Genomic DNA, 13,754 nt, shown 5'->3' with positions numbered 1-13,754 from the left:
GCTCCGGACCAGAACATAGGAAAAAAATGAAATCTGAAAGATATGAGGCAGCAACTCCATGCATGATTTGGTTTAAAACCAACAGAACCTTCAAATCCCATCTTAAGTTAACAGGGAGCCAATGCAGGTTAGCTAAAAGTGGGGTCATGTGATCAGACTAAGGGATTAAAAATATTGATATTAATGTCCTTTTTAAAAAAAGTTTCATATAGCATCTCATAGTAACCCAACTCTAAATTCTGCTGGCATCTGTTGTGTATTTTACCCATCATGCTTTGCATCATCGAAACGTTCTCACCTCCCTCATTAAAATCTTGCACTCAATTTGAGTCTCATCGTCGCCTCTCTCTCTTCTTTTTGTCAAAGGCATCTGTGCTTTTCTCACCTGATCCCTCTCCCAACCTCCATCACTTCTTTTTTTCTTTTTTTTTTTCTATTTTTTCTTTTTGGAGATAAAACAGTCGTCAGACCTGTCAGGGCTTTCCCCGGTGGGTCAGAGGGGGAAGAGTTTTTTTCTATCATCACCATTCTCTCTTTATCTCCAACATCTGCAGTCGCTCCGACCAAAGACTTAAGCTTCCCTGTTACTTTCCGCCTGCTATAGAATTTGGTGGGACCCTGTTTCGTGGACTGTCCAGGGGGTTCCAAGGGGGGGTTCCCGGAGGAAAATGTACATTTTGAATTCAAATGCATCGATCTGCTCCATTTTTAGGACAAAATCAAGACGTTATATCTATGTTAATGTGTGCCCTACATCCACTACACAGCATCATCTCCAGACAGAAGAGCAGCTTCAGCGACAGACTGCTGTCACAGTCTTGTTCCCCAGACAGACTGAGGAGATCGTTTCTCCCTCATGCCATGAGGCTCTTTAACTCCACCCGGGGGAGTAAATGCCCACATTAAACCCCAACCCCACATGACGACACTTGTTATTCTCAAACTCTCAGCAAGCTAGTGCAATTGGTATCGATTTCGTCGGCCTCTGACTTCCTGTCCTTCCACGCCAGACTGCTACCTTACGTCTTCCGCCCAACCATCGCCGAATCCCTGGCGTCTGGGTTAACATGCATGACTGCCTCATTTCCCCTAAAATAAAGCTTGTGTGAGAAACGTCACGCATCTGGGTCCTCCTCCTGTTCCGGTTCTTGACAATTTTAGAGATACGTATCCTTTGCCCGGTAATCCTGAAAGGGGGATGCCACATGTGCGGTCCCTTCTCAAGGTTTCTTCATTCTTCATAAGGGGCGGCAGTAGCTCAGGAGGTAGAGCACTCGTCTTGGGATCAAGGGATCCCAGTTCGAATCCCGGCTCGTCCGTGTTACATGTCGAAGTGTCCTTGGGTAAGACACTGAACCCCTGATACCCCCAATAAGCAGGTTAGCGCCTTACATGGCTGCAAGGCCGCTATTGGGTAATGTAGAGAAAATTGTAAAGCGCTTTGGGAAGTCATTGACTTGAAAAGCGCTATAGAAATGCAGATCATTTCATTTCATTTTCCTCATGTTGAGGTTTTTTGAGTTTTTCCTTGCCCTAATGTTGTTTCCAGATCAGGGGATGGTGTCATAATAGTCTGAAATAATAGTCTGTGCAATACCCTGTGCAGCCCTTTGACACTCTTTGTGATTAAGGGCGTCACAAATAAAAATGACTTGACTTGACTTGACTCCACACGCCAGTGCGACTTATACTCCAAGCAATTAAAAGTCGGTGAAATATGCTATTTGAAAATGTGACATTTTTCGGCAATAATGATTATTTTTCTCGTCTTTTCCCACAGTTCAGTTCGACGGGCCCGAATGGGACCTCTCGTCGTCGCCTACGGAACGCTTGCGTCCCCCGGGGCCACGCTCCAGTCCGTTGGTGGGCGGGGGAGTGAAGTTCCGAATGCCCCAGGAGGGGCTCACCATGATGGGGGAGAGGGTGGACCCCACACAACCTCTGGAGAAACAAGTGTACGTATGCCCGCTTTGCAATATCACTGACTATGACAAATAATCCTACATGACTAAAGAAATAGGACAGTTGCCTACCCAAGCAAATGATTACGAGTAGGGAAGTCCATTTTTTAAGAAAGATACTGATATTCAAGTCTCGAGGTGGAGGGAGAGGTAGTATACACACCGATAAAATATATCTATCTATCTAGACATCTATCTAGACATCTATCTATCTATCTAGACTTGTATCTATCTGTCTAGACTTTTATCTATCTGTCTAGACTTTTATCTATCTGTCTAGACTTTTATCTATCTGTCTAGACTTTTATCTATCTGTCTAGACATCTATCTATCTATTTAGACATCTATCTATCTAGACATCTATCTATCTATCTAGACACATATCTATCTATCTAGACATCTATCTAGACATCTATCTAGACATCTACCTATCTATCTATCTAGACATCTATCTATCTATCTATCTAGACATCTATCTATCTATCTAGACATCTAGACATCTATCTAGACATCTATCTATCTGTCTAGACTTTTATCTATCTGTCTAGACATCTATCCATCTATTTAGACATCTATCTATCTAGACATCTATCTATCTATCTAGACTTGTATCTATCTGTCTAGACTTTTATCTATCTGTCTAGACTTTTATCTATCTGTCTAGACATCTATCTATCTATTTAGACATCTATCTATCTAGACATCTATCTATCTATCTAGACACATATCTATCTATCTAGACATCTATCTGGACATCTATCTAGACATCTATCTATCTGTCTAGACATCTATCTATCTGTCTAGTCTTCTATCTATCTAGACATGTATACTTCTATCTAGACATAGAACTATCTATCTACCTATCCTTAACGGATCCCTTAACCGCCATGGGTCGTTGAGGCACCACTGAGGACGCAACTCTGGACAGCTTTCTACACTGCTGACGGTTCCTGCCCGGTTTTAAATCGTGGCAAAGTTGGGAACAGTACATTCCTTGATGTTGTCGACCCGGTTCTTTTTCTGTCTTTGTGCTCAAAAGAATAATCTTAGATGACCGTGTGAAGTGACTATACCAGTACGCACAGTTGGCAACACAGTTGTACAGTAAAAAACATCAAAGCGTACAGGGAGTGCAGTTTGCCGTGTTTTACGGAAACGTGGCTCACGTCTAGAATCCCGGACGGTAACGTGGAGCTACCCGGCTTCAGCGCTGTTAGGGCAGACAGAGACACAAAAGCCTGCGGGAAGCGGAGAGGAGGTGGACTCGCTATCTACGTGAACACGAGGTGGTGTAACCCTGGGCACAGAGATTTCCATCTGCTGCAGGGACGTCGAAATCTTGGCCTGGCATGTGACGTCATCCACTCCGCTGTTGCTAAACTACAAACACAGCACCCTGAGGCCATCCTATTAATCTGTTAATAATCAACACAAGGATACTGCTGGAAGTGTGAATTTCCCTACGGGGATGAATAAAGTGACCATCTATCTACATAGGGTCCAATGTTACCCCTGATAGTCTTCGTTGGTCACTAGGGCTATGTAGGTGAGTTTTTCTATAGTATCTCCATGGCCTGGATTTTGATTTCAAGTTTTGCTGTGAGAGTCCATGTCTTGCAAGCGTAGAGGAAGATGGAAGTAACTAGATCTTCCTGGTGGCTGATGTTTGATTCCACTGCAATGTTCTTGTCCCTCCAGACTGGTTTAGGTCTGGCAAGTGTGGCTGTGGTTGGAGCTATCCTAGCCTTGATTTCTGGTTTTGACCCCTGTTCTTGTATGACAGCTTAAATTTGGTGACAGGTTCAAGATCTTGGTGGTTGATGGTGATGTTTGTGGTGATACCTTGGGGATTGTTGGTCATCACTTTTGTTTTTCTTCTGTTATGATTTCTATCCCATACTGCATTGACGTTTGTCTAGGCAATTGACCAGATCTAGGAGTTCCTGTTCTTCTCCTGTCAATTTGGCAATAGCCCCAGCACAAAAAGGCGTTGTTTCCCCAAATGCTGACTGTACCTTCTTGTTGGTCCAGGGCTTCGGTCATAATGCTCTCCAGGAAGATTTTGAATCCAGTTGGAAAAATAATTTAGCCTTGTCTCACACAGACTATGGTACCATTGATCAGTACCACACTCTTGGTTTTGTCTTACAGTTGTTTAATGGTCTGAAATAGGTTCTACCCTATGTTGTTTTCTATCCCATACTGGATTGATGTTTTTCTAGGCGATTGACCAGATCTATGAGTTCCTGTTGGTCTGTCAATTTGGCAATAGCACCAGCAAAACAGGGGTTATTGGCGTTGTGTCCCCAAATGCTGACTGTACCTTCTTGTTGGTCCAGGGCTTCGGTCATAATGCTGGTGACAGGTGGCACGTCAGGTAGCCAGGACAGGAGAACGAAGCGTGGTCGGGTAGCCAGTACGATCGGGAAGCCAGGGAGAGGAAAATACAGGAAACGGGGCAGAATCAGGCAGAATACAGGAACAGGTCGGAATCAAAACGGGAGCCAGAGTCAAAAAGTGCTTGCCTTGCATGTGCTGGGGTTCGCTGAGGGACTAACCAAGAGTGAGCGAGAATGAAATGCTTAAATAGGGAAAAGGGTAATGAGGGAACGAGTGGCAGCTGGGGCTGAAAGAGTGAGCGCAGGTTAGGGCAATTAGCGCGCAAGTGACAGAATCGTAAAATTAAGAACCTCAGGGTAGCCAGGGACAGCCAGGGACAGGGGATCAATACAGGAAGATTTTGAATACAGTCGGAAAGATAATTTAGCCTTGTCTCACACAGACTGTGGTACCATTAATCAGTACCAGGACAGGAGAACAAAGAGTGGTCGTGAATCGGAAGCAAGTCGGGTAGCCAGTACGATCGGGAATCCAGGGACAGGGGATCAATGCTGGAAACAGGGTGGAATCAGGCAGGATATAGGAACAGATCGTAATCACAAACTGTCTTATTTTCTCTCTCAAAATGCAAAATAATCTTACACCATGTTTTTTTCTTTCGGAATGATGCATGATGGGAAATCCCCAGGCGGCAGACGCATGCGCACAGTAGCATCAGACCGCTCGCTTCGTTTGCAACGAGAAGAAACGATACCGAGATAGAGGCTACCGCGGCGAACTCGTTTGACTCGATTGATTTGCCGTTTCGTGATCGTCGGTGTATTTCAGATAGTACCCATCATTGACAAATTAGCGTTTTTCCGTACAGATTTTCTTGTACGTCGTACGCGTCTTAAAACGCGTAATAAACGTACTTTGTATGGCAAAAACGTACAGGTTGACAGGTATGTAATCAAAACGGGAGCCAGAGTCAAAAAGTGCTTGCCTTGCATGTGCTGGGGTTTGCTGACGGACTAACCAAGAGTGACTGAGAATGAAATGCTTAAATAGGGAGAGGGGTTTTTAGGGAACGAGTGGCAAATGGGGCTGAAAGAGTGAGCGCAGGTGGGGGCAATTAGCAGGCAAGTGACAAAATCGTGACATTAAGGACGTCAGGGTATCGAACCATTATTCTGTCCATTTATTCGAGATCTCTTCTTCTTCAGTTAGCTAATTCCCCTACTTAAATATATCACATTTATCCTTAATATAACATTTATTAATGGCAAATTATTACTTTTTTACTAAATTCTGTTGACAATTCATTAAATTAAGAGTCTTGCTTGTTTTCATTTTCATTGTCCTTGCCACCATTACTGTCTTGTAAACACGACTATGTAAAAAGGAGGTGAGACATTCTCTAGCGACATCTAGTGGCGTAATTTTCCACTTGATTATGAGCTGCTTTTCACATTTGAATTTGTGTTTTTCGGGTAACTGGCTTTCATTGTATTTGTAATTAGCGTGAACGATACAACGCGTGAGCGCTCGGGGTGGGTAATACCGGTAATTTTGGTACCGATCAATCCAAATAAGGACCAGAACGGAAACAGGACCCACTTGCGTAGCGTTTCTCACAAGTTTTAATAGAAGAAAGAGAGAGGGTTGTGCCCACCATCCGGTGATTGAGGGACCCAGAACTGGATCTTCCGTGGCGAACGATGGCTAAGTCGGGAACGGAAAACACGGGTCAGTAGCCGGGACAGGAGAGCAAAAAATTCGTCTTTTTACATTTAAATTTGTGTTTTTCGGGTAACTGGCTTTCATTGTATTTGTAATTAGCATGAACAATACAACGCGTGAGCGCTCGGGGTGGGTAATACCGGGAATTTTGGTACCGATCAATCCAAATAAGGACCAGAACGGAAACAGGACCCACTTGCGTAGCGTTTCTCACAAGTTTAAATAGAAGATAGAGAGAAGGTTGTGCCCACCATCCGGTGATCGAGGGACGCAGAAATGGATCTTCCGTGGCAAACGATGGCCATGTCGGGAACGGAAAAAACGGGTCAGTAGCCGGGACAGAGAGCAAAAACGTCGTCTTCTCACATTTAAATTTGTGTTTTTCGGGTAACTGGCTTTCATTGTATTTGTAATTAGCGTGAACGATACAACGCGTGGGTGATCCTGGGAATTTTGGTATCAATTGATCCAAGTAAGGACCAGAACGGGAACAGGACCCACTTGCATAGCGTTTCTCACAAGTTTTATTAGAAGAAAGAGAGAGGGTTGATCGAGGGACGCAGAAATGGATCTTCCGTGGCGAACGATGGTGGTGTCCAGAACGGAAAAAACGGGTCAGTAGCCGGGACAGGAGAGCAAAAACTTCGTCGGAAGCGAGTCGTAAGCCAGGACGGGAGAGCAGACGTGGTCGAGATCAAAAACGGCTCGTAAGTCGGGACGGGAGAGCAGACATGGTCAAGATCAAAACGGGTCGTAGCCGGAGACAGATGTGAGCAAAAACGGGACAGGCGGGAGTCAGGGTCGAAAAAGGCTTGCTTAGTATACACTGAGGTTCGCAGACGGACTGACAAAATGGGATTGACAGGACAGGGTTTAAATAGGGACAGGGAGCCAATCAGAGTCTGAGGCAGTTGGCGCCAAAGGAGCGGGCACAGGTGAAGCATATCGGTAATCGTGACATAGTACCGGTCGTTACCGATTATTTTTGCTTGGAAATGATCATTGAATAATTAAGCCCTCCCTTTTTCAGTTACTTTATAATTAGATAAACACGGGCGCAAATATTTTAGGCACTAGAACTCCTTCGTTTTTTATGAAATAACAACATGGCAAACTTTAAAAGTATAAATAAATAAATAGAAATGTTTCTATTACAAGTGATTCAGAACAAAAGCCAAAAGAGTCGCTGTCAGAACCAGAACAGGAGGAGGACCCAGATGCGTAACGTTTACTCACAAGTTTATTGAGATATAGAGAAAAAACAAACACCAGCGATCAGGTGCTCGCTGGATGAAGGAAGTAAGCCGCTCGTAGCGTGGTCAAACGGGAAAAACATGTCGATAGCCGGAGCGGGGGATCAGAGTGTGGTCGGTGGTCAAAAACAGGTTGTTAGCCGGGACGGGAGATCAGAACGTGGTGGGTGGTTTCGGAGCAGTCCGAGAAATATGCCCCAAAAGTACACAGAAGTTTTGACGGGTGAGGGAGAAGCCATGTATTTTGTCCGGCAGAGTCCAAAATAGAGTTCTCATTCGTCTAAGAGACAATCAGCGTTTTTATACCCTCTTGATCAAAAACATACTTACTGCGTCCCCTCGCGATGACGCACTTGTTTTTTTTTTCAATGTGCATGCTTTCCGGGAACTGACAATGTTTTTTTTCAGAATGTTTTCGTCCTCTTTCGATTCTCCAAAGTTACACAAATTCCAAGAAAATCGTTGGGGTCGGCCTGACATCTAAACTCCTATCAGCTTGCTAGGGGAAGCTAATCCAAACAAGAGAGTGTTTTTATTAATAACACTCGCTGGCATCTAAACTCGGGAGAAACAAGCCTGGAATTTCCTGTCTTAAACTAATGTGTTCTCATTATGTCACGCTCGACTCCAATAAACCACAACAATGGTCAAAAACGGGTCGTAGCCGGAACGGGAGATCAGAACGTGGTCGGTGGTCAAAAACAGGTCGTAGCCAAAGACAAACGGGGAATCAGGAACAGACGAGTGCCAGCGTCAAAGAGCCTCCTGTATGCAGAGGTTCGCTGACAGACTGACAAAGGGTGAGTGAGAGTACAGAGCTTAAATAGGAGAGGGAACCAATCAGGCAACTGGCGGCAGCTGGCACCAAACGAGTGCAATGAGTAATCATGACAGTGGTACCAAAAAGTCAGCACCGTAACAATAATGCAAATTCTGTATTACAATGAATGAATTAAAAATAAAGTTATTGTCACAAGCCAGAAACGGAGACAGGACCCAATAGCGTTTGTTTTTACTCAGTTTTATTGAGAAAGAGAGCAGTGCTTGCTTCCACAATCCGATGATTGTCGGACACAGGTAGCTGATGACAGGAGCGAGAATAGTCGTAGGCAGCGGGAAAACTGGTCGATAGCCTAGACTGAGGAGCAAGGGCAGTAACGAGTCCAGAAAAGAGGTCGGCAACGGGTATCAGGCAGGAAACAGGGCAAAACAGGTCGATGGCCGGGACGGGGGAGCAAGACAGAAACGGGTCCAGAAACAGGTCGGCAAGGCAACAGGTATCAGGCAGGAAACAGGGCAAAACAGGTCGATGGCCGGGACGGGGGAGCAAGACAGAAACGGGTCCAGAAACAGGTCGGCAACAGGTATCAGGCAGGAAACAGGGCAAAACAGGTCAATGGCCGGGACGGAGGAGCAAGACAGAAACGGGTCCAGAAACAGGTCGGCAACAGGTATCAGGCAGGAGAAAACAGGGCAGGAGAATGTCGGATAGTGCAGAGCTTGCCTAGCTGAAAGCATAGGTTCGCAGACGGTCTGACGCTGGTAACAGGGAGCCGGGGGGTTTAAAAAGTGGCACGGAGCCAATCAGCGACCAAGGCTGTTGGCGCCAACGGATTAGTACTCATGACAGTTATCAATGCAAATTTAGGGTCAGTTGTCCCTTTTTTGGCTGTTCCTGAACAGAAACTGTAACGTGTTTCCATTTTTGGTTGCAGCTCATTGCTCTTTCTCAGGTGTGTATGTAAATGTGTGGTGTTGCCACAGCAGCAGACTGCTTTACCACTCAAACTACACCAGACATTTTGTGTAGTTGCCAAAAAGTCCACACTTCGCTGCGCTTCCTGTTTGCCTCTGTCATTCATAGCTTCTGGGAGGTGTGAGCAGATAGATTTGGCCCTGCTCTCTGCCTGGCAGGCACGATGCAGCAGCAGCCCAATTAGGGAAAGGTGCAAAGTCGGTCACAAAGGGGTATCTAGATTGCAAACCAGCACTTAGAGGAAATTGACGGAGGGGCCGAAGTATCCATCCCAAGACAATAGTATCGATCCGCTCCAAATACTTATCGATAATATCCATATTTGGATTGATCCACCCGCCCCAAGGGTGTACATCTCAGCCAATGAGAAATGGGAGATTCGAGTAAAAGTAATTAGCTGGGAACATTAGCAACACACGTTTACTTTGGTGTTTTTCTACATGGTTGGCGTTATTTATGATATATTTTCTGGCGTGAGAGCAAATGGAATCCAAGACATTACTTAAGCTAATGTTGTTGGTATACACGGCGCTAGCTTTTTTTGCTGGCTCATTGAATCGCTGATGATCTTTTAAGTGCCGCCCAGAGTTTTATTACATTCTACGGCGCTTTAAAAAATGTAAACACGAAACGGACGCCTCATTAATTGGGATGGTTGCAAATAATTGTTTTTCTTTAATGGTTTGTATTCACCGGAAAAGTACAGTTGCGCCGATAGACTCTTGAATTTGTTTGTAAACATTGTGATGTACCTGGTGGGCGGGGCTTAGCCTGGATCATATATATCACAGGTGTCAAAGAGGCGGCCCGCGGGCCAGATCAGGCCCGCTAAGGGATTGAATCTGGCCAGCGAGACAACACTCAGAGAAGCGCAAGAGAAAAACAAGCTGCAGGTTGGAATATGTCAACTTGATGTTGCCAAAGCCAGGTGCCTCGAGCAAAGACACTCTACTTGTATTTAGCTCTCTCTCTTTCTCTCTCTCGCTCTCTCTCCCTCTCTCTCTCTCTCTCTGCTCTCTTTTCCACCCCTTTTCTCCTACTCTCTGTCTCTTTCTCTCTCTTTCTCTCTCTCTCTTTTCCACTCCTTTTCTCCCACTCTCTGTCTCTTTCACTCTCTGTGTCTCTTTTTCTCTCCCTTTGTTCCTCTTTGTCTCTTTTTTTCTCTGTGTCTTTTTAACTTCTTTTGCTCTAACTTCCTTCTTTCCTCTTCTCTTTTCTCTCCTTCTGTCTTTCTATTTCTCTCTTTGGCTTTCTTTCTTCCTCTCCCTTCCTTTTCCCCCTCTCTCACGACTTTTTATCTCGTTTGTTTCTCACGCTCTCTCCCTCTCTCTTTTTCTTTCTTTGTTCCGCCCTCTCTCCTTTTTCCTCTCTCTTTCTCTTATTTCTTTATCTCTCCTTTTCTTTCTCTTTAATCTACTAGTTCGGCCAATTCACCTGACATACATGTTTTTGGAATGTGTGAGGAAACCAGAGTGCCTGGAGGAAACCCTTCCAAGCACAGGGAGAACATGCAAACTCCACACGGGGAGGCTGCAGTAGATGGACTTGAACCCTAAACCTTTGCACTATGGGGCTGCGCGCTAACCACCCAGCCCCAGTGCCGCCCAGATTTTATATATCCATCCATTATCTGCACTGCTTATCCTCAGTAGGGTCGCGGGGGTGCTGGAGCCCATCCCAGCTATCTTCAGGCAGTGGGCATTTCCACACATTTCCACACGGGGGCAGATTTAATTTCATTAACAATTTAACTAAGTCTTCTCCATCGAAAATGGCTGAATTAGCGACGTTGGAGTCTCTGGGAAGCCTTCTTCTGAAGTCCTTTAGCTCTCTCCCATTGGCCATCTTCTCCCCGCACAATGGCGCGCCGACTCCTCCCATGGGCGTGCCAATGAAGCCCCCCGGGCTCCACCACCTCGGAGAAGAGCGCTGCGACGTCTGCAACACCCGAAACAACACCGAGCGTCCCTACGTCATCAGGGCCTTGTTCTCAAAACAACGCCTGCCGTCCTCCGTCTGGATATGCTGATTATCCTATCAGATTCAGATTCAGATCTACTTTATTGTCATTCTAGTACACGTGTATACAGAACGAAATGTCGATACATCTGACCCGCACAGTTTCCTTGAATGTACAGATATAAATAAAATGTTGTATTGAGTTGGAGTATTGAGTACTAATAATATACTAAATAATTATGGCTATGTATAGTATTTTACAGTAGTGCAAAGAGTGCAAGAGGAGCAGCTAACCAGATGTGCAAAATGGGCAGTCAGGTAAACAAGTCAGGTAAACAGTAACAAAAACACTGTAGTACGATCTGCAGTACGTCTTCCACCACTCGTGCCTGCCCTGAACTTTCACTGCTCATTGAATAAAGGCACAGTCAGTAAATAACTACAGCCTTAAACTCAATAAATGTAACCTGTATTCAACCATATAAAACCCTTCATAGTCAAATGCAATGTTCCCTGTAATTTTACTTAGGGGTCTGAGCGTCCACACAAAGTCGGTAAGCAACGCTTGAAACAACAGTGAGCAACGGCAATCCCAAGTGTGGCAACTAAGTCATGATCAAACATTTTTGAGTGGAAGTACAATGGTTGCAACAAGATTCACTTGATATCATTGGAAATGATTTGAATGCAACACAAACTTTTTCTTCTTTTTTCTGTGTTTTTTTCTCTACTTTTTTAAAAATTCCTTTAAAAAAAATCTCATTGTGTTTATTTTTCCCGAGCTGTTACTTTTTTCTTTTTGTTCTCTATTCTTTTCTTTCTTTTCTTTTTTTTCTGTCTTTTTTCTAAAAAAAAAATCTTTTTCTTTTCCTTTTGTTTCTTTTTTCAGCTTTTCACTACTTTTTTCATTTTGGTATTTTTTTCTTTTTTGTTCTATTCCCCCTTCCTTTAAGTCATTTTGTGCATCATTTTACACAATATTTGGTCACGTTGGGATTAAAGAAGCGAAAACAACCCTGAAGAGCCGTTTAGGACCCGAAAGAGCCGGTTCCTTTCAGTGAGCCGAGCCAAAGAAGCCGGTTCTCGACAAACTCTACTGACTTTACTTTTCAACTTCTTTCGACATTGACTTTAAAATACCGCTTTTAGAACACAGCGTCAGGGGAACCCGTGTATTTTTACCTTCATGCACTGTCACTTTGACTTAATTCGCTTCTTAATGAGTCATTTTGAGCCCTGATTTTTGTGAGCTGGCTCGATTTTCTTGTGCGCTGAGAATGTGCGAGCAGTGCAGCTTAGAGGGAACACTGGTCAAATGTATAAAATCCTTCAGTACCCAGACTTATATATGCATTCCATGTGACTGTATGAACGCGTGTATGAAATCTGGTACTCGTGCACGTGTTTTCTCGAGAGAGTCACACGAGCGTAACTGTTTCGTGCAGATGGTACCACGGTTCGCTATCACGCTCCGAAGCCGAATCGCTGCTCACGTCGAGCAAAGAGTCGAGCTACCTGGTGAGGAACAGCCAGACCAACCGATGCGACTACTCGCTCTCTCTAAGGTATCGCCCACACAACACAAATATACACATACTAGTGTCATATATGTACATGCAGTGTATCCCATGCATAGGAAGTATTTCATTGGCTCTGCCAGAGTCTCATAAACTTGTTTTATTAACGAATATCATCGTATTATTCCATTTGCATAAATGCAAAGTTAATCGAAATAACCCTTGGATTTTTCATGAAACGTTTAAAAAAGCAACTAAAAAAATAAAATACATACGAATACAGGGGTGTCAAACTCATTTGAACTCGGGGGCCGGACTAGTAGATTCAAGAGAAAGAAAAAGAGAGATAAAGAAATAAGAGAAAGAGGGAGGGAAAAGGAGAGAGGGCGGGACAAAGAAAGAGAGAGAGGGAGAGAGCGTGAGAAACAAAAGAGATAAAAAGAGAAGTCGTGAGAGAGGGGGAAAGAAAGGGAGAAAGAAATCCAAAGAGAAATAGAAAGACAGAAGGAGAGAAAAGAGAAAAGAAAGCGCAAAGGGTTTGAAGAGAGAAAGAGAAAAGAGAGAAAAGGAAAAAAGGAAGTTAGAGCAAAAGACGTTAAAAGACACAGAGAGAGGGAAAGAGACAAAGAGCAACAAAGGAAGAGAAAAAGAGAGACACGGAGAGTGAAAGAGACAAGGACAGAGTGGGAGAAAAGGGGTGGAAAAGGTATGATAGTCAAAGTAACAAACAGAAGTCAAGTATACTCGTCAAATAATGAGAAAAAGAAAACTGGGGTATAATAGTCAATATAACAAACTGGCGTCATTTGCAATCTCCTTTGATGGTGTTCAAAATTAATAAACATTGAGGTATAATAGTCAAAGTAACACACAGCACCAAGATGAAAAAGTCAAAATAACCAACAAAAGTGAGGTATAACAGTCAAAGTAACAAACAGAAGTCAAGTATACTAGTCAAATAATGAGAAAAAAAATGAGGTATAATAGTCAAAATAACAAACTGGCGTCATTTGCAATTTTCTTTGATGGTGTCCAAAATTAATAAACATTGAGGTATAATAGTCAAAGTAACACGCAGCACCACGGTAAAAAAGTCAAAATAACCAACTAAAGTCAGGTATAATAGTCAAAGTAACAAACAGAAGTCAAGTATACTAGTCAAATAATGAGAAAAAAAAATGAGGCATGATAGTCAAAATAACAAACTGGCGTCATTTGCAATCTCCTTTGATGGTGTTCAAAATTA

At 43.8% G+C, this 13,754-nt stretch overlaps 1 protein-coding gene across 2 annotated transcripts in view; it reads left to right on the top strand.

Annotated features, from left to right (window-relative positions):
• shdb (Src homology 2 domain containing transforming protein D, b) overlaps positions 1-13,754 on the top strand; it is a 98,155-nt gene that overhangs the window by 76,380 nt on the left and 8,021 nt on the right. For both annotated transcript variants that reach the window (XM_088350305.1, XM_088350304.1), the window contains 2 exons: positions 1,781-1,955; positions 12,437-12,556. In XM_088350305.1, the coding sequence (XP_088206431.1) occupies positions 1,781-1,955; positions 12,437-12,556 (295 nt within the window). The remainder of the gene's footprint in view (positions 1-1,780; positions 1,956-12,436; positions 12,557-13,754) is intronic.

The sequence above is a fragment of the Urocampus carinirostris genome, chromosome 12 (assembly GCF_059441175.1).
Source record: "Urocampus carinirostris isolate Australia breed hairy pipefish chromosome 12, RoL_Ucar_1.0, whole genome shotgun sequence".
Taxonomy (NCBI): domain Eukaryota; kingdom Metazoa; phylum Chordata; class Actinopteri; order Syngnathiformes; family Syngnathidae; genus Urocampus; species Urocampus carinirostris.
Note: the sequence above shows the minus strand (reverse complement) of the source record. Positions and strands in the feature narration are given on the sequence as shown.